At 36.9% G+C, this 22,044-nt stretch overlaps 1 protein-coding gene across 2 annotated transcripts in view; it reads left to right on the forward strand.

The window, feature by feature from the left end:
• PTPRN2 (protein tyrosine phosphatase receptor type N2) overlaps positions 1 to 22,044 on the forward strand; it is a 633,132-nt gene that overhangs the window by 155,474 nt on the left and 455,614 nt on the right. For both annotated transcript variants that reach the window (XM_068174516.1, XM_068174508.1), the window contains exon 3: positions 5,908 to 6,021. In XM_068174516.1, coding sequence (XP_068030617.1) covers positions 5,908 to 6,021 — 114 coding nt within the window. The remainder of the gene's footprint in view (positions 1 to 5,907; positions 6,022 to 22,044) is intronic.

The raw sequence follows: 22,044 nt of genomic DNA on the forward strand, positions 1-22,044 counted from the left end.
GATTTACTAGACTCTTAGTTATCCACTACATGGCAATTTTTTTGTTGGATAAAAAAATTCATGTTTAGAGTGTCCATCTGTATCGTTTTTGCATTTTATGGTGTTTATATTATATTTGCAAAATAAATCTACAAAAATATGCTGTGTTTTCCTTGAAGTTGAGGGTTTACTTTTATTGCATGTTTTGTGCCTTACACAGTAGCAAGAGCAGAATGCCACCACGTACTCTTGTTAAACAATTTCAATACACATTCCTTACTTGTCTTTATTATGCTTTATTTCTAGAAACAAATATGGTAGCCTTTAATGTTAAATAGCTGCCTTAAAGTCTTCCACCTGCCTGTCAGCCATTAGGGTAGGGAAGGACAGCGTGGGTGGAGGGTGGCTGGAAGTGCTTGGTTCTGTACTGGGGTGAAGCCAGGAGGATCTGGAGGCAGGGAATTCAGGAGGTGAGCAGCGTGTGCTCCAGGGCTGATCCCTGTCCACTAGATGCCACTATTACTGCTCCGAAACGGGAACAGCCCAGGGCCACTGAGGAAAACAACCAGGGACTAGGGAGATAAGCAAAATAAAATGACAAAAAGGTTTTAAAAGTTGAGCAGGGGAAGGTTGCCCCTGGGAAGGCTGCTCTCTCCCTGATTGCAAACAGCATCTTTTCTGCTCAGCCACTGCAGGATTTGCTGTTGGAAGCGCTGGACTCACGTTTCCAAAACATTGTATGAGAAATGACGCTGTAGAAGCCACTGCTTCTCTGTCTGTATTATCTCTGCTTTACTTGCAAAGTGAATATAAAAATAGAGATATAAGTTATGAAAAAAAATTAATAGATGAAATATTAAAAATATGCTGTTTGCTGAAGACTTTACTTGTAAATGTTGAATGTAGAATTGTGGACTATATCTTTGAAATAAGCCTCCTGGCACACAATTTAATGTCCTCTTCAAGGAACAGTAACATTTAATTTTTTCCTTTTTAATTTTTGAAAAGGGATTTCGAAAATGAACTCCATACTATGGGAAACAGCAGGGAGAGAAGAATAAAATACTGTAACAATCTCCTTCATACTTCCTAAACATTTAACATCTGTGACCTTGAAGTTCAGTATCTTGAGACTTTTGAGATGCAAATATTATGCTTCCCATTGGAAAAGGATTTAATCTCTCCAGCAGGCAATTCAGACTCTTACTGTGGGTTATAACACTGACCTTTTTATTAGTCCTGGGCCTTATAGCACCTTAAACTACTAGCTAGGGGAAGGAGTGTGAAGTGATGTCCATATTCAGCGAGAAGAAAGGATTCCTTTCTCACAGAAGGTTAAGTTGCTGGAGAATGATGCCCATTGAAAACATTATAGTAGGTTCTCTCGTTAACTGCAAGGGCACAAATGATGCAAGCAAAGGTGGCAGAAGTTGCCATTTGACACACACCACTGGGTCTGTGGACTTTCTTCCTTACAGGAACAAAGCACAATGACTGCAGTATGGGACAAAACTTGAATTTTATTCAGAGCTTTACTTCAGTTTGTTAACAATTGTCAGGTAATTAGTGCAAGGAAGCTGAAGTGTGGCTACTGACACTGTCTGGAGAGCTGCTCCTTTCTGGCTCCTGCAGGAATTTGAAGAGCAGAAGAACCAGGTGCTTCAAAGCATCTGCTTGAAGGCTCCTTTGCAAAGGTCACTTATCAGTGCCATGTGAAAGTTTCACTGCATGCAGATCTAAATAATTAATTACTGCACAGCACAATCTTTTAATTTGCGTATATCAAGCTTTCAGCTGCCTGCAGACAAACTCCAGTATCTCTACCAGTCTTCAGACCTTTGAATTTTTTGCTGGTATTATTTAAAACTGTGCCATGTCTTGGATACATCTTAGTTTCAGTCACCAGATTAGTTATACGTAGTGGTTCCAGGATGGGATATGTTTCTCTTGCCAAGGACAGCTTTTTACTTTTTTTTTTTTTTGGTTGGTTGGGTTTTTTTTGTGGTTTTTTTTTTTTTTTTTGTTTTTTTTGTTTTTTATGAGGAATGACTGCCTAAATAGAACTTCATGTATCAGCTGCCCAATAAATAGTGTTGCCTTCAAGGTGAAGGTTGACACTCAGCACAAGCTTCCAAAGATTTTTTAAGTACCTTTTAAGCACTTGATTCTCATCTCCTTTACAAAGTGAACAAACTGGTGCAATCAACTCTTCAAAACTTATAGGTTTTTGTGGTCTCTTTTTACATAATTCAGTACCTGGATGTCAGTCATGAATGTAACATGGTACTTCCTTAGTAGATAATGGTAGTCCTATATTTGCACTAATTCATGACAAATGGGCAATAATAATGAATAATGATGGGTGTTTTCCATTTCCTTTTAAACCTCTCTCAATGATCAGCCTTCCAGAACCTGTGTTTTTACTTGCTCATGATTTAATCTATCAGTTGTAATTTTTTCACTAGAAGTTGATAAATATTCAGAGTAAATATGTATACCATGCTCCAGGAAGTTATCTTCAATAAAAGACATCTGACACTATTTGAGATCTTATTGGGCACCTGAGTTATAGTAAATTTGTGTCCTTTAATCTTAGCATCTAACTCTTTAGTATGTAATTATTTGTCAAAATTCAAGATTTTAAAAAAAAGCTTGTAAAATTTTATGTTTGTGTTTCTTCTCAAGTATTAAGCCTATCGGCAAAAGACCCAAATGGATAAAGAAGTGTTTCACTGTTTCATTGGGTATATGGGTGTATTATTCTTCTGGTTTATTCTCTTTGAAAACAAATCTAGCAGCTCTCTAAGAGCCAACATGAGCATGCTGTTAATGCAGATTTTTCCAGGTCTAACTATTAAGATATTATTATGGAAACTTCTACTTTTGCTGACAGCAAATGATAGCACCTTAATAGCAAACACGTGTCCCTATTGCTCAGTGTCACCCTTCCCTCGTTCTGGGCTTGTGTAGAGTGCAATGTCCTTTGTGTGTTCCGTTCCCTGTCCTGACACAGCTTCAGTGGAAGTTCAGTATGAGCACACTCTCAGCAGCTACAGGCACACAGAGCATGGTGTTATTAAAACATCACTCACTCTTTGAACTTCCTCTGCCCTGATACAGCTTCTGTAAAATCTGGGTGCTTTTCCACTTTCTTTTTTGCTTTATGCCCAGCTTTGGACATTTCTCCCACTGTTTGAGGCCAGCTGGTTGCACAGCAGGGTCCAGAAAGATGCACCATGTACTTTCTGTAAATCCCACAGTGACTGGGATAGTTCATGGCAGACCAAGCTGGACATTTTAAATATTAGATGTAATTTAATTTAATCTGTTTTTCAAGTAAAAATGAGCTCTGTGCTGGACCTAAGCCATTTCCGACCCCAAAGCTACCATTTAGATTTCTTGAAAGTAAAAGAGGGGCACTTTTGACAACTTTTCTTGGTAAAATGGCTCTCTCCCTTGCCTTTTCTTCCCCTGCAATCTGTGTAATTGAAAGCAAGTTTATTTAAAAGACGCCCTGAAAATTGAATGCCCAACCTCAATTTAATTTTTAGGTGGTATATCTTGACACAGAAACCTTATTAATTAAAAAAATAAAATTTCAAAAGTCAAAACACACCAAAAACCAAACAAACCAACTCCAACCAAAAAATGAAAGCCCCAAGCAAACAGAAAAATCTGTGAAAATTCCTACTTTTTAGAAAAAGCAGCTGAACGATGAAATGCGTTATTTGCACGACTCCAGTCCAACTGTAATCCCCGGCACAAAGATCCTCTGTATTTTAGAGCTGGTATTTGCCAGCCCCTCCTTGGGGCATTCTGCTCTTGCTCCTCTCTCCTTGTGCTGCATTTAGCAGAGCCGAGCACTATTTGTGGTTGCAGCCCCTCCAAAGCTTATTATGCCCATATTTCAAGTACAAAAGCCAAAGTAACTTGCAGTTTCTCCCTAAGCAGTCCCAGTGTTTTTGGATAGATTGTATAATGCAGCTCAGGCTCATGTGCTAATTGTTAATTTTAGAATTTAAATGGGTTTTGTTCTATTCAAAGGAAGTAGGCTGAAGGTTTCTGAAAACTCTGAGTTTAGGAAAGTGGTTTGGTCTCTTTTAGAGTTTGTGAGTGAATTAGCTTTTGCATCCATGGAGATATCCTTAAATTATACTTAATACAAAAATCTTTCATTTTTCCTAAATATGTATGCTTTTCTGGACTCTAAATAAGATTAGAATTATTTTTAAGGTACATTATCTCTAAAAAATGCATGGAATATTAGCTGTTTATGTAAACATAGATTTTATCCTAATTGTTTGTAGCCAGTAATGGTGGTATTCCAAAATAGAGCTGGCTGTTTCAGGTTATGTTTCATTTTGAACAATCTTGTTCCTAAACACTGAGATGTTCTTCTGTTCCTTTCTGAATCAAAACCTTATTCCTGTTATCCATCCATTTACAAGTTGACTGATATTTATATACTCTGCTTATTTTCAACTGCAGCAGGTTTTTAAACAGAGATGAATATTTTAATCTGCTGTTAGGCTGCTTTTCACATTACATGTCAGAAAACCAAACCCTATCTGTCTATGTGGTTTCCAAATTAAACCTAGTTTCCAATAGCAAAATTAGATTCAGATGTAGGGTTTTAATTTGAATTAACTTAATTTGGCAGTTGTAAGTGACAGGAGGATTGGAAAAGAGAAGAAAGAAAAAGTTGGCTAATTTCAATGAGGTATTTGTGTTTAACAGTGAGGGCTAATAATGCCCTTTTTTGCATCCTGGTTTGGTTTATTTTCTTTTATGCCATTATTTGTGTTTAGTGAACAGCTGGGCCAGTAGTTCCCATTTGTAGTCTTTTAGCTCTGTAAAGTAGCACAGAAAGTAATGGACATTTGCAAATTAATGCTTACCCTTATTTTCTGCTCATCTGATGCAGTTCTCCTTTTGGAGCATAGATGTAGTATCAGAGCAGAAGTAATTAGTGTGTTAAAACTAGGATTGCAGTAGAATATTTTGCTAATTAAACTTGTTGCATTTAAATTGCTTCCTTTGGATCACTATATAGAAGAGAACTATTTTGAACAATAAATGAAACCACTTTCTTTCTCCGAGACCCAGAATTGCAGATGGTCAGATTGTATGTGAAGCACCTAGACTCTGAATTAGGCTTTTGTATGAAAGGGAGAAAGGTAATTTGAATGTTTGAACTCCCTGTTCCTCCCACACACACACAGGAAGCTTGCCTCAAAATGAACAATTCTCTAAATAAAGACTAATAAGAACCTAAATTAATTCGAAGGTGTGATTTGAAAAGACATCGATGAGGAGAGTCTGTCATTTCAGACAAATGGGATGGAGCTAAATAAATTAGGCCACATTAATATCTCATTGTTCTGTGAGGAGCTTTCTTTTATTGCATTCATTAGAGGGTACTTCTTGAATTGAGCCTTTACTAGCCATTATGGATTCAGTTCTCATTTACCAATGCCTAACACACAGCTCCCACATTAAAAATATTTCAGCAAATCCACATAGTTTCTGAAAATTAATATTTATATTTCTAGATGCTGCACTTTTCATCCACATCATAGTAGGCATTGAACACTAAGGTTTTCTCTCACTGAATTGTCAGTAAAGAAGTCTTACATCTAAAGATTTGGGAAGCAGAAGTCTGAAAATACTTCATAAAATAAACTGTATGCCTATCTCATACAATAGGATATTCCTCCAAATAATATTCTTTCCAGTATTTATTTGTCTTAATAGAAAATATTCTGTCCCATGACTTCAGTGGCCCTTTGATAGCTTTTTAAAGTGTCTTTTAAAAGGTTCCTTCAGTGTATAATTAGGATACATTGGAAATGCGCATCTCATCACGCCGTTCTTCCTCTCAGAAAACAAAATGTGTATTTTTCCTTTTCTTTTTTCTTTTTCCTGCAGATGGAATATTTGGGAGATGTCAGCAAGTGCCAGCAATAGACATCTATAAATATGACATTTCAGCCCCTGTTCTGCAGCACCTGAGGATCATCCTGGAGCAGCTCTCACACAGAGGTACAGTCAAAACTCTGGAGTGGGGCTCGACGCACTGGGGGTTACAGTTATGTGTGCTCCCTCTGAGCTGATGTCTCCAGAAGTTTTGGAACATATTTGTATTTCAGCCCTGCTGGTGCAGGCTTTATAAAAGTAAAAGCCTTGGATTCACTGAATCTGCCAGGAGGACCTGGGGAAGCAATTCCAGGAGGGGTGTTTCCTCCCTGTGTAGCACACGTCTCTGACTGACACTGTATTAAAAAATGTTGGCATCCATGAATGCTGATGTCACATAAATAAATCAGCAGGAAAGAAAAAAAGTTTGCCTTCTGCACCACAGCATATTTTAGGGTGCATGGTCAGAAGACACAAAACTTCCAGTTAGCTGAGAACAGTTCTGAACTTTTTAATAAATTCAGATAAAAAACTGCTCTGATTTCATTACCAGCTGCAGCTGGTCTGTTTCTTTTAATTTTTGTTCACCTTTCCAATGTTAATCTCTCTGCTCTTTCCAAAGCCAGAAAGGATTTTCTAGCTTTTGAATGGCATAACTTGAACTAACAAATCAAAACTTGAATAAAGTGAAAGCCAGTAAGGGGAACAAACCTTTCAGATACTAATACATGAAATAAACATCTCCTGTAGACAGTCACTGGACCAAGATATTTTTTAAAATCCAAATTGTTCCAAGAATATTGTTGGAATGTTTAGCTTTGCACTTGCATCATCTGTGTGAGTGTTTGTACCTAAATATTTTCCAGTCACAATCATGATGACAAAGTAGTAATGTTGTATTAGCATGATGCTAGTTTAATTATGAGAAAAACTTGGTTTTTCAGAAGTTTGGGACCCTGTTTAGGGACTGGACTTCTAGCTGGGACGCTCATTTAAAGCATTTAAAAATTTTCCAGGGATTTATTTGCTGTCCAGCAGCCCATCCAAACGAGACAAACTCAGCAAAACTTGATTGTAGTAGCTCCCGCCTGATTAACAGTTACATGTGAATAGTACTTGTGGCTCTTTCACTTGTCATTTTCTAAAGGCTAAGTAATGCAAGCAACATTATGAAAATACTCTGTTGTCAGGGCAACACTGTGAGTGAAAAAAAGTTGTGTCTGGGCTCTGCTTGAATATAGTGAGGAAGGAGGAGAGGACACATTAATCTCATTAGGTCACCTAAATAAATACCTAAAGTGATCATGCACACATGGACAGGCAGCAGTCATTTACATCACCTGAATATAGGTCAGGTGTCCTATGTAAAGCTGCTCCTATGAGGATGTCTGAGGTCAGAGACCTGCAGGAGACTGATGTCCTTTTGAAGGGAACATTCAGAGGGGGATGGGATATCCCAGGCCATCTCAAAGGATGCTCACCTGCCTCCATCTCCCTGCTTCCCATAAGATTTTGGTTAGTTCAATGGAAACGTGGCCTCCCCTTCTAAGTGCTCCTCTGATTAATAAACCCACCCTTCCTAGGACTTTTGTTATCCACACCTCCACCCTCCCTGCATTTAACAATTTTGTTGCAGGAAACTGTAGTATGCTTCTTTTAAGAAAACTTGAACATTGAAATTTGGTCTTGTCTCATAGGTTTTTATAGCAAGAAAATGACAAGGAAAACACAGATTGAAACCATGATGGAAATAAAGGACTTGTGCTTTTGTGAGTGACATTCAGAGGTGCATACACAAGTGTGTGAATTTGAACTGATAAAAAACTTTTGCAAGCTGTTTTTGTGGTCTCTAGGTATCCCAATGAAGGGAATCCTTAATATATCTGTGAAACATAAGAGAATGCTGGAAAGCTCTTGCTCAAATCATTGATGTGATAAAATCACTTTTTCTTTTTACTCTTAGTATCTTGCAAATTTTGTCTAGTGGGGACAGAAATCTGGAAGCAGTACAATCAATACTATCAAATTGATGGATTACTGACATAAGGTTGCTCAGACAGGACTCTGCTGCTTACTGGTGCTATCAGATGTAAAACATCCAGCCCTCAGGTCATGTTTTCTGGCTGTGATGGTCACTCTGACAGTTAATGCTGTTCTTCTGCACATGGTGTGCAAAATGGGATAACCATTTCTGCAGTAAAGATAGACAAAACATTGTCAAGACTGCACAAATATTTCAGGCAACCACCAGAAAGGGATTAATTTTTTCAGAGGCCTTATTTCCTTTATTTGTGTGATACCCCATTCTTGTCATCTCCAAAAGACTTCTGTCTAGCTGAATTTGGTGGTGCCTACCTTCCCTGGAAAAGAAAGAGGACAGCATCTATTCTCTACTTTCTGTAAACAGCAGGACAATGTTCCCTTGAAAGACTGTACAGTTGGCCTTTTGATTAGTAAAATTTTAGTAATGCCTATGTTGAATCCTTTCTATTTTTATTAGATGTATATACAGTTAAGGATGAAATATTCTGGAGGTAATTAACTTGAGTTGTCTTCTAGGTTCTTATTTATTTAATTTTCTAATGTGGCATGATTTGTCTATTTCATTTCCTTCTTGATGGATTCTTGCAGAATTACTAAGATCTTCCTTTTCATCCCCAACCCTGAAAATAGTCTTTTGACAACTATTTTCATAGGATTTTTTAAAAAAAGCCATAGAAAACCTTGTAAAATGTACATTCTTTTTCATCCTTCCTTACTGGTTTGTTGTAAGTGAGTGGTGCCTATGTTTGAATTATGGCCCAAATGGAAGAACGTGTGGTGAGATGTATAAAACAAAGGACAATGTGATATGAATAGCAAATAGAATTTGTGGCTCTGCCAACTCGAAATGTTTACTACAATGGGAAAGAATAAGACAGAGGCTTAGATGAGTGACACACCTGATGATAATCTATTTAATAAAGGACTTTGACTAATATTGAATTCAGGTTTGATAATGGTACAGATTTTATGTCTTCTTTACACATTGAGTTGATCTTTGTCTACACTATCGACTGGGTAGATTGATGGAAGAAATGAATGTCTTGGAATATTAGACAGTTCCCTACAAAGAAATGATCTGTTAGCATTCAAATACCCTTGCTCATGCCATTTTCACTCACACTGTCCTTGAGTCCTTCAAACCCTCATGAAGATTTTCTGAAGGTTCAGTTTATAAATGAGACTGTCTATATGGCAAAAACCCTTCTCACTGTTGCTGAAACATGACAAATCACTTTCTGAAGCTGATGGTACTTTATATCATAATCCACAATAATTCATGAGGAATTGAAAAATTTTTCATTGTCTGATAAACAGGACAGTCAAAAATATGCCATGTAGATGGGTCTGAATCATTTGAGAAGGGAAGAGAAGGAAGTATCAGTGTAGAGGGGTGAATGAGTAAAGCCTGAAGGAAAGGGAGATACTAATTCCTGCGGATTGTTTTGTGCATCCTCTTGTCCAGCTTGGAAGAAGGTACTTTTGGGAGTATATAAGAATGATAAATCATGTGTGTATTTCCTGGTTTCAGCTAAAATGCAGAAAATACTTTTTCCTTTTTTTTTTTTTTTTACCTAAGTGCATTAAATTTACTAAATTTGTTTTGGTTTTTTTCTTGTCCCTACAATAGTCATATTTATATTGTAAGGGCAAAGTATTCACTAAAATAAGATTCTTACCAAGGTTGTGGAAACAGTTCCACATTGATCATTGACCTGTAAATCCGAGCCATGAAAAGATGAGATAGGAGAGCTAAGCATGGGACATTATAACTCAAACATGAAGCATAAATAGTACTTGAAATACCACCATAAGCAATAATAAATAAGAACAGTAATATTTTTCAACTTGCATGCTCCAAGAGGCATTTATGTGTGTTTCATGGGATTAGAAATAGTACCAGGGGTTAGGAATGCTAACGTGGTACTAACTCTGAGTGTGCAGCTGCCACAGCAATGGGCATTCCCTGAGGGAGGAGCTCAGAGGTGGAGGCTGAAGGACACACTTCCTTAAAAACTTCAGAACAAGAAGACTTGCTCATGGTCACAACAAATGCCCATCTGACTTGGGATTCTGCCTCTGAGAGAGGGCACTGCATGTTTAGGGACAAAAAAGGAACGAGATTCCAAGCCCAGAGAATTATTTTGCACACTCGTACTTTCTCAGCGCCGTGTCCGTGGTTTGTGTGCTTCTCCTGAGCTGGAAGTTGTGGTTTTGTGTTTGCTCCATGCTCTGTGGACGCTCTTTCTAGCACAGCTTGAAAAGTTGCTATGTTTTGGAAACAAAGTAAGTTAGACTAATAATCAGTATTTCAGCTTTTGTTTTACTCAAAATGTAACTGAATTACCTCTATTTTTGCTTTTCTGCAGGAAATGTGTAGAGTGACTGAAAAACAGATCATATATATTCATATATATATTCTTTTTTAATTTTTATGTGAGCTGGAGTCATTCCTCAGTAAAAATAATTCCTCAGTATGCTTGCTGCCACTTAATTTTTGCAATAACATCTTGTTCAAAATGATAGTTTAAAAGAAAGCAGTTTATTTCACTCTGTTATGAAGAAAGTCCTGCTTAAGATATTCAGATATCAAAAGTAATATTGCAAGAATCAAAAAGAGTAGGATGTGCTTTTAAATTCATGCAGCATAAGTCAGCAAGAAATTCTGGAGAGATTCATGGACTGTGGAAATAGGCAACATATTTACAGACTATTTGAAAAAAATAGTATTTTTCCCTCTTGTTTACTTTCTTTGCAATGCAGGAAGCCCTTGACAGGGAGAAAAAATTGTCTCTCTTAAATTAATTTTAACCAGTTGTGTGAGGTGATTAATATAACTTTGCTAGAAATAATTTTATACTCTTTGAGCATTTTGTTTAAAAAATGGAAATGATTTACAATCAGTTAACTTGAAAATTGAAATGAATGTGACCTGTCACATATAGCTTGTGAATTACAAAAGGGTTGCTAAATATTTTTTTCAGTCAGGACTATTTTTCAAGAAAAAGTATAATTTTTTACTCCAAGAAAGGAAAGAGATGAAAGTAAGTCTCTATAAGCTCAGTTTTGAAATAAACTTAAAAGGAATGGCGCAGTTCTTGCACATATTTGTGAGGTGATTATCACATCATTATGGAGGAATACAGAAACCTGAAATACTGGGATGTAGGTGAAAGTAGGTTTTTCTTTAAATTGAAATATTGATATAAATGAAGGCAAACTCTTCTTTGGCAGAGAGCAGTGTGTTTACATATAATTTCCTGGGCATCAGCCTGCTCCAGACATCTGTCTATGGAGCAAATTCTTCTGCTAGGTGGCTGCTGAAGCCAGGAATTGAAGCATAACTCCCATGATGAGCTCCACCAGAGGAACTCAGCTGGGACTGGACATATTTACCTTTTCCTGGTATCGCTGTCACACTGCCTTAACTTTTTGGCTCAATGGGCAAAAACCTGCTGAAAAGGTTGCAAAAAATTCCTGCCTTTGTTAAGTGCTGAAGCACCACTGACATTTTCTGGTCTTCAAAGACATAAATGGAAGTTCAGAAAAGAATGAGTTTCAGAAAAAGCAAGAAGATTTCTTTACAGAGCAGCAGATCCTGTTTTGAACACCCATGTGTTACACAGCACAGAACCAAAAAAAAAACTGTTTTTTTTTTCCTGTTTGGTTCTTTGTATGGCTGTTCTGCTTACCAGGCATAATCTGACATGGCACTGACTTGTCAGATACAATATAATATAAATGTGAAAAATTATCTTTTCAATAAATTGGTATTTATGAAGAATGCATTGGAATTATGAAAATTATTATAGGAGTGAAACAGATTCCATCTATTCTGGGAAATAAATTAAAAATTACAGAGGAAAGCTTTTTGCAATGTACATAGTGTTCTATTTGCATCCTCAACATCATTGTGTAAAGCTTTTTGATTTTGCATAATTGGATTTTTTCTTTTTTGGAAGACCTATATGTTATTGTGATAGCACCACATTCTCTTGTTTAAAAAGAATGACCAACCAGAGCTTTTACTTGGGCTTTTGATAAACTAATACATTAACTAATATGCTTGGTACAAAGCAGAAAAGGTCATGTTTCTATCAACTAGCAGTGGCAATTATATCAAATTCTTTGTGGCCAGGTAACTTTACAGATCTTCTTCCAAAGGGAACTTAGAAATTGGTGATAATATAATGCAAATATCTGAGGTTGCTGATGGCACCTCATGGATTTTAACCTTTGCATTAATGTTTTTTGTCTTTTCCATGTCTGTGCTGGCTCTTTTGCAATTTGTTCTGACTGTCTTTGTTTCTTCCTTCTGTGGAAGAAGCTGCAGATGCATCTTCTTTTCCTTTTGGACCTCCCTGAGCAATCTCAACAGGCATCCTCTGGATGGTTCTCAGCACTGTATTGAGCAATAGCTCAACTACTGAAAGTCTTTGTATTTGGGATGTTCATGAATATGTTCCCCTGTTAATAATGACACAGGGAGCTCTGAACTTCATTCTTACTCTTTTAGTTTAAAAAAATTAACCTCCTCCACAGGACCACTGGGCTGGACAAACACCAGGCTTGAAGCGATATAGGTGCATAATATATTTTTTAAAACACTCTTGAAAATGTATCAATCAAATTGCAGTTCATTATCAGTTGTTCCCACACTTGGAATGTCAGCAAGTCTCAATTCAAGCATGAGATTTCTTCTTTAGGTGCTGTATTCTCTAATAACACCACTTATGTAAACTGTGAATAACAATATAGCATATCCAGACTAATTATGCCATTTTCTACCATTAATCTGTAATTATAGCCTATTTACATATTTAGCATAAGACTGGTTTTTTATAATTGCACTACCAATGCTTTTTTATTTACTTGTTTATTACTAGGGAATATTTTCCTTTGTTTCTGTATTCTTTGCATATCCTTATCTGAAGTTCTACTCTCTATCTACATTGCCTCATGTTCTTTTAAGATATCAGCTCTTAATGATATCCAGTGTTTGACTTTTTTTTTTTAGTTTTTTAATAGGTACTCTGAATTCCAAAACTTTTAGTCTTATTTATCACAATCATTATTTAATTTATCAATATAAAACTTCAGTGGGTAGATTTTGTTCCTTGCACAATCATGATAAGATTGAAGCTTTACTTTGTTTTAGCAACGTGTGAATTCCCACATAAGTTATTTTTTCCCCTTCTCTGTAAAAAAAAAATATATATATATGTGTATATATATATATATATATATATATATATATATATACATAAAATATGTTGGTGGCTTTTTATTTTCCACTTAAGGTGTTTTCATTCTTTACCTTATGGCTGTGGCAGACAGCAGTTTCCTGAAAAGGCTGAGTAATGTTAAATTTCTTTTTAAATTCTACATTTGCTTTTTTTCATGCTGATTCTTAACATGTACTAACTACATTTCAGTCTTCCCCTTCAGTTTTGTTTTGCCTATACACAGACAAAGCAGTTAATGATAATAAAATTGTAGAATCCCTCCAGTATTCCATTGCTCAGTTTTTCTTTTACAGCTTCTCCCAGCCTTTAACTGGCAAAAAAGGAGTTTCCCCCAATTTTTAGTATTTATTCCTATTGTTGTCTGGTTTCTAATTAAACATTTCATAGACATACACTACATTTTTTGCTAAATAATTTCCAGTCTTTTAGGAAGGCATTGAATGTTCTTCCTGCTTGACTTAGCATATGTCATGCATTTAGCTATTAAACTACATTTTGTTCTTTACCCCACTTTGAGGTTTGTGAGGTTTTCCTCACATGCTGTATTCTCCCATTTCTTTAACATGGTAAGATAATTGATTTTCTTTTCCTTATTTTATCTGTGAGTTACTCAACAATGTAAAACCTCTGACTGGGAGAGAAAGTGTAAGGCTCCCGAGTCTGTGATGTTTCAGAAACTTAACTTTTTTGTTCCTTTCATTTTTATATGGCTCTTTTGAAGAGCTAAAATTCCTGCCTGAGCATCCTCTAGTTCTTTGATACATTCCTAGAATGCTGTATTGAGTGTTTAGGTGTCCCTTCATCCCTCCTTCAGTAGAGAGAGTAATGAAATGAAAGACGTCAGCATTCCAGCTCAGCTTTTTCAAATTGCTGGTTAATTTCAAGTCCTTTCAGGTAAATTCTAACTGAACTGTGTTCACTTCTGATAATTTTATAGTTAATGACACTCATTATAGTGTTAAACATTGAGCTTTTCATTGTTTTTATAGTTACTAGGTTTTAGCAGGCATCCAGCTTATAGTCACATTCAGGATGTTGGAAGGATTTAATACCAGCCAATACTGCAAAACCTAATTCAAAATTCTATATGGTCGAAAGGTCAGTTATTTTGTTCACTCACATACCTTTTCTCTTTACAACTCTCCATCATAAAGGTCTGTTCTCTATGAAATTCCAGGCTTCCCATTTGATCTGCAGTGTAAAGGACAAGTTCTAAAGGTTTGGACAATTGCTCTTTAAATGATTATATTTAGAGTGTTCAAATATATTTGATATTTGTCACCCATACATTTCTAACCTAAAATTAATAGGTTAATTAATTTCAGAAAAAGCTCTCTATGCATCCTAAATGTAATGAGTATCATCATGCACTGAAAGTATTTGGTAAGGTCAGTTCTATGTGACTAAGACCAGGCTGCTCCTTTCTAGAAAAAAAAATAGAGATTAAAAAATTCACCTTAACCCTCCATAAAATATTTATGGGTAGTAAATACCTTTACAGAAGTTAGAAATCAATTTCAAACAATTTCTAAATAGAAGAAGAGTTAAACTCTCTGCCTAATTAAACCATAATAAATAAGTCAATCAGCCCTACATAGGAAGGAAAACAAATTATTTTATGTTTTGGGTTATGATGTCTCTGACTTCATCTACAATCTTCATTGAAAACAGCAAGACTGGGCATAAACATTTTTGTATATATGTGGGAGAGACAATGATACAATATTCTTCCCTTTTCTTCCATTGAAGTGAATGTTGTTCTGACATTGCCTGCAGGCTTGAGTAGAGGGTGGTCATTGCTCAGAAATCAAGACACTAAATTTAAGTTTAAAATTAAAATGTTCATCAATATAGAAAACTTCCAACTACCTTATTAACCTGTGAGGTAATTCCACCAGTCAATAAATGAAAATGGAATGTGGTCCTCAGTGGTAGTTACTTAAACTGAGAGAATTTTCTTTTAGCTAAGAATAACCTTAGAAAAAGTGAATACCAAACCTGATTCAGAAATGAGAAAAATACTCTTGAACCCATCTTGTCGTAACTCTGCTTTTTCTCCCTTGTGGGCAGTGCAAAACCTGTCTGCTTTTAAATTTTAATTAAAACTTAGATTAGATATGATCATCTAATCTTTCCTTTGCTCTGCAGTGTCTGATCACTGTGTATAAGTATCCAAAGTTTAATCTGCTTCTGGTCCTCCCAGATTTGACAGTCTAATTAAGTGCTCAACTTTAGCACTTAGTATATAAGCAATACCACTTCATGTTTTTATAAGATTTTAGATGAAATTGGTCACTTACCTGTTCTGCTGAAATATTCCTGAATAATTTTATTGTTTCATCTTCACTACTGCATTTATCTCCTTTAGGAACCAACAGATTTCCTTCCTGCATCATGCTAGAAATCTATTTGAAGACTCAGCCTACCACTGACAATAAAGCATTACTGGCATTGTTCTGGGGTGTCTTAAAGACATTACTTCAGTGTGAAAATTAATATATAAAAATATGTCAACATGCAAACATTGGTTCTAAGGCTGGTGGTTCACTGTACAATCCACTCTATTTTTCCCACCAGGTTATGGTGACTGAAGGAGCTGTGCAGATATCTCTTTGCTGTTTCTTGCACATGACTTTGCCCTTCTCTTTGTTGGCCTCGTCTTTACTTTTCTTCTGTAATCCTTCCCCTCATCCCAGGTTCCTTGTGACTAATTGTTTTCCTCTGAACTTTGGGAAGACATGATATTCGTGTCTTGTACTTAGGCCAGCAGCTAAGTGTCACAGAAAGCTGTAGCACAAAGCCTACTGTTTCCAGTTAAGGAAGTAGATCTTGTTCCTTAAGCCAGCTTGCTTAATGTGTAGACAGGTGATCCACATTCTGGTAATTCCAGCTGATGTTAAATGGCTGGAGATGTTATTTCAATTGCTCTTAGCAGCTTTGTTGAAAGCAGGCTTACATTTGCTCTATGGGGGCCAGCTTGATTCAATATAAATAGCTAAGGGGTTGTAGATTTACAAAACTGTTAATCTTCCACCTCTTCACCTCCCATCCCACTCCTCCCATCACGTCCCTTTCCATTTTCCCTGGCACATCTCATCCCATTCTTAATGAGAGTGACTTTCAAGATGGTTCTTGAAGCACTTTGCCCCCTTGGCTTGACCCTGCAGCTGCTGAGCCCACACTGTGAGCTCCCGTGGGGTGGACAGACCCAGCTCACACGCATGGGCCTCTGCAGCCTCTCTCTCCTTAGGCTCTTTATGAGCAGTAGAGAAACAGGCATTTTTAGGGTGCCTAAAGGGTGTGAATTCAGAAAATCGTAGGATGAAGTGAATCATATCTTTGATTTCACTGACAATATTACTTTAGCTGTCCATGGACTGGAGAGTCCCTGGCTGATTACCTCTGTCTTTCATTTAGTCACCTAAATTTGGTCCTTTGTGTCTCACTGAGTGCAGCATTTAAGTTCAGCTGTATTCCAGGCCCTGTGGAGAGGTGTTTAGAGGAATTCCCTTGTACTTCAAGGATAAGTAGCTTCTGGGTGAAGCTTCAGTAGTTCTCTTCAGACTGAACAGAACCTGAGAAATAATTTCAGATTCCCAGTGCCAGGGTCACTGAAAAAGAAAGAAACTCTCAGCTTTCCTGCAGTTTGCTCTGGCCCTTGCTCTCGCAACATTTTAATTATTTTTCTGGAATCCTCTGGGCACTCATCACTTATCCATGTAGCAGCATAAACTAATCAGCGCTCAAATTCTGACCTTTGTTGAATAGCAGGGGCTCAGGCAATTTCTAATCCTGCTGTGTTATTTTGGCATGAACTTTGTTCAACTTATGCTAGAGTAGATCCTGGTTTTTTTCTTGAACTTCAGTTGGACAGATCATAGTACAGGTCCTTGCCTGACAACTGATGATATGAACTCATCTTCACTGGAAGAAATTCTGCTTTTAGCCTTGAGAACATTCTTGTGATCCTATGATTTCACTTATTTTTGTAATTCACCACTTTTTTTTGAACTAGGGACAAGATACCTGTTTGCATGTCTTTCATATTTTAGCGACTATGTTGTGTAATAATATTTTTGTAGGGAGAAAAAGTTATTTTATCTTTATAATTGTCACATAAATGCTGTAGAAACAGATCTGTTGAAATAGTTAAACTGCAGTATTTTCCCTCTCTTTTTAAGTGGGTCTGGAATGTCTTTTTTTAGTACTGTTTCAATAATTTAAAAATATAGCACCTATCTCTGTTAGTCATTCTTTGCTAAGGCTATGGAAAGCATCAATTTTTATAATAAAACCTACCATTTTAGATGCTTTCACCTCCCTGCTGTTTCACTGAGCAAGATGCAGCTGAAGGTGGGTGATGCTAAGGAGGAAACGACATTGATTTTCTACTTTTGTCATACAGGAGTATTTTAAGATGTTCCTCTTTATTTTAATTTTTTTTTTCAAGGATTCAAGAAAAATAGGAGAAAAATACTCAGAAGTTTAAGTTGAGGATGCTGGAATCAAAATATGCCTGAAAAAAAGTCCTTATTTTTAGGAGGATCTGTGCTAGGACATTGGAAGGATTGAGTGAACTGCCTGCTCCCAACTGAGTTTGGCAACACTATGACCACCTAGGGCTTGAGGGTTTGAAGGGCCAGAATTGAGTCTCTTGGTTTCCTTTCTGGATGGTCAAACAATAGGTCAACAAGCTCTTCATTTAATATGTAACTTCTTGAAGAAGTGTGACAATATTTTTTTCTGGAAAGCAGAGTATTATTAAGTCAATATGGCTTTTTGCTATTACACTTCCAATGACTAGTGGTGTAGAGACTGTTTCCATCAAGAACAAGGCAGAAATCTATTTTGCACAGGTGTTATTTAATCATTTTTTACAGGTTTTTTTTTTTTAATAATTTCCCTTTCAAAATTTTCTCTTGCTTACATAATTTCCCAAATGTATGTCCTAAAAGGTCTGGCTAGCTGACTCTGTGTGCTATGAAAATGCACTTAGGTAAGTTGGTAAGGTGCTTTTACAGGTAATTTCAGATATGAAAATCAGGTATGATATCAGAAACCTGGTGTAACTTTTTTTTTATAACTTTTTATAGGAGTTTCCAAAACATCCATCACTCTGCATAGATGCTCAAACTTCAGTGGTGCAATGAAGAGCAAGCAGCAGGTGGAGCATGCGTATTGATTTTGTCACTGCAGGCCTTTGAATCACACAAAGCAGAATTTAAACGAAATGTAGGAGTCCTGAGAGTAGTGTCACCAGTTCTGAGATGGAGAAAAAATATCCTCAGGCTATTATCCCTGTTATGAATTGTAGTGTGGACTTAGCATTTCCTTCCTAGTGGTACTTGCTGGGTTACTCTGTACTCTGAATAATGAACCTTATATTTTACATGTTCTCTTTCAATTTGTGTAGGTTTCATCAGGTGTCTATGTCTATTTTTGAGGGAAAAATTACTCATCTGGAGTTGAATCACAGATATATAGAGAATAATCAACAATCAGTCTCCTTACCTGCTTTGCTAGGGTACTGATTAATGGATTTAAGTTCAGTATTTCTAGATTTAGTTCTTATATTAAACATCATCTGTTGTTGCACAAGTGATATTTACATTCTTTACAACTTATGAAATGCCTACTGCAGCTCCTATAAATATGAGATTTAAGGAACTTTAGATCAAATTACAGTACATCCTTCATTCCCAGGCTGCAGAATTGCTCAGCTTTGTTTTATTGAGTTACTTAGGCAATAAAAAGTCAATCATTGCAGAGTGTCTGTATGTTTGTAGGCTGCTGTATGTTGGGAGGAAGCTTCATTTGATCAGTGGGTTTGCTGTAGCTGGGCCACACACAGTGAGAGAGCTGCATGTGTTCAGTCCATCAGGATGGGTCTCACACAACACCAGTTAAGGTTATGTGGCTCTTTGTACCAGGAATTAGCTGGCAAGTTGTAGCTTTAAGACTGTGAAAATTAAAATCTTAACCTCAGTAATCCTTTTGATTAACTTCTCTATCTATTTGCATTGTTTACAAGTTAAAGATGAAGGGTCTTTGAACCTTTGGCCATTTCCTTCAATTGTCCATCATTGCATCCAGCATTTCTAATATTGAGCATTGTGAACTTGACCTGCAGTGGGGTTCTTCAAAGGGAGTCTTTGATTTCCTCGAGTGACTAATTTCTGTTTGGCTTCCCTTCTGTTTGGGTTCAGAACAGAATCCAACTTGTTTTTATGTCTTGGCAAAGCTGGGAAACGACATTGTCAGATGATACCTGGAAGATGTAAAAAGCACAGTCCCATCATGTAGCTGGCTTCTTTTTGGTGCAGATGAGTCTGAAATAAGCTTTTATTGACGTTACCCCATGGCAACAAAACACCATTAGGATTTTGTAAACAAATGTAAACATGTAAACAAATATTAACATTTGTCCTGCCCTTCCCTGTTAGCCATTAGGTCTGCTAACATATTTCTGCAGACTGAAATAAAAGGTCCAGAAGCAATTGTCTGGTTTAGCCAGCTAACAAGTCAGGAGGAGTGTAAAAACCCATTGCTCTGGGCTGGTAAATGATGAAGGGCAGTGTTAGCTCACGCAGGTGATTAATCCAGCTGAGCATCCTCCTCGGACAGTGACTGGTATCAGGTGCTTTGTGGTAGATTTCAGAAGTGTAAGACACTGAGCAAGTATAGAATAAGATTTTTCCTTGTATCACTTCTGAAACTCAGATTTTTTTAGGGACTTCACAATTCTTGTATTGTACTAAGGAAAAACTGCTTGTAATATATAGAAACAACTAAAAGCTGCCATTAAAGTAAAGAAGCCATGATGTGATGAAACAGGAGGAAAGATGAGCAATAATTACATCTTGTCAGCACAGGGTTCCCTTAAAAGTGTTTCATAGAGCAGTGACAGTCAGTCTTCAAAATTCACTCTGAATATTAGTGACATTTTTTTGGAATACTGTCTTTTCTCAAGGAAAATTCCCTTATTATTCATATAGGTTCTTGAGAAAATGATACGGCACATTTAATGAAAAAAAAAAAGTCTGTTTTCCATTAAAATAACTTCTAAATTAGTTAACAGTTTCCTCTTTTTGGCCAGGGCTCCCAGAGTTCATTGTGAACAACCTCTTGGCACCCCTCAAAGGAGCCTAAAATATTCTAAAGTAGAATGACAGCCTGGAAAGAGTTCTGCATTTCCAAGGACAATCTGCACTGGTACCAGAGCCCAGGGAGAGCTACTCCTCCACCTTCTACACCAGAGGACACTTTCTCCTTAATTGTAATTACAGCAGTATGATGCAAATGAAACCCGGATCTAGTATTTTTATCCTAATGTGGGGTTTCTTATGCCTATCAGGAGTAAAGATTGGTTTTCTTAATAAATTAAATGAACTGGTTTCTCACAAGTTTGTAAGTGGTGATATGCACAGTAGGAGCATGTTTCATAGGAGACTTGCTTTAGGTTTTCACTGTAATAGACCATTGGGCCACTGTCCCAGCATCACTTTTTGGGATATCATATGGCTATAACCACTGTATCTTCTGGATCCTTTCTTTTGGCTGTATCACTGCTGATTCTCATGATGAATTTTTCATACATCATGTGTTTGTGCTTTTAATGGAAAAGGAAAAACACCAGCACCTTCTGGATTGGGCAGGGAAACAGATGAACTGGTTTCACTGAAATGATGATGGTGACGTGGAAAAGTACAGGAAAGTTAAGATCAAAATGGAATCTGCCGTGGACCCGTTCCAAATCCTGTTTTGGCAGCCCAAGATTAACTGTGATCCAGCTGTGGAAAGGACCCAATTATTTGCCCCATAATCTTTTGCAAGCTAAGTTCCTGGAAGCTGCATTCCATCTGCCTTGAAATCTGTGTCTTGGCTTATTTTTCACTAAGAAACTCTGCAGCCTCTAAGGATGGGCATCTTTGGGATTCAGAGTGACTGTGCCATATGATACATCATTTGAATGTTAGAAAAGCTGTTTCTTTATGAACAGTATACTTAGTAGATAATCTAATAGGTCCATTTACCCTTTAATTTCTTACATTGCTGTTAATTAGTATCAAATTCTGGCTGCATTGAAACACTGCTGTTGGCCCTATTTTCCATTGCTGTCTCTGGGATTGAGCTTCATTTTTAATGTTCTGTAGTGAGTTTTCATTACTCTAGGAAAAAAAAAGTATTTTTTACTAGATCAAAAAATGAGATTGTTTTTAGTTTTATATATTTTTTTTCTTTGTTAAATCAGTGACAAGGCTGATGTTTAAGATGAATTTTTTGGAAGCATTTGGTAGCAGAAAAGCAGTGTTGTGAACCTGTCAGAAAAAGCATGCCAGCATACTCCAGATGCTGTCCCACAATGGTTTAGCAGGATCTGGGCTAACTGTGTCTCCCTTACCTGAATTCTCTTTGTGGTCATTTCTAAGGGGTGTTATTTTGGACAAGAGGCCTTTTTAAGAAACTTTTTTTGGTTGCCCACTCACTCTCTATAAGGCTGGCTCCCTGTGGTAAACATAAATTGGTAACTAGTGCTCTTCTCAAAGTGCTTTCCTCAGTTTTTTGCCCAATGAATTTTTGAAGAAGAGCCCACATATGAGCAAAATTAGTTGGGGGTGTGCTGTGCCTCCCTTCTGCTTGGAGAAGTGATAGAGAAGGTGGCACCAATTCATTTGATGCTGTCCATAGCAGAGCAGGCACATCTGGATGGGAGACTCTTTGTGCTGAGGAGTGCTAAGGGTCTCTCTCCCTTATTCACAGAGATGTCTAAAATGTTCCAGGATCTCATAAAAACATATTGCCAGGCAAATAATGCAGAACTGAATTAGTTTGACTATTTTGCTTCTATGTTCCTGTTGAA

This window comes from Anomalospiza imberbis, chromosome 1 (genome assembly GCF_031753505.1).
Source record: "Anomalospiza imberbis isolate Cuckoo-Finch-1a 21T00152 chromosome 1, ASM3175350v1, whole genome shotgun sequence".
Taxonomy (NCBI): domain Eukaryota; kingdom Metazoa; phylum Chordata; class Aves; order Passeriformes; family Viduidae; genus Anomalospiza; species Anomalospiza imberbis.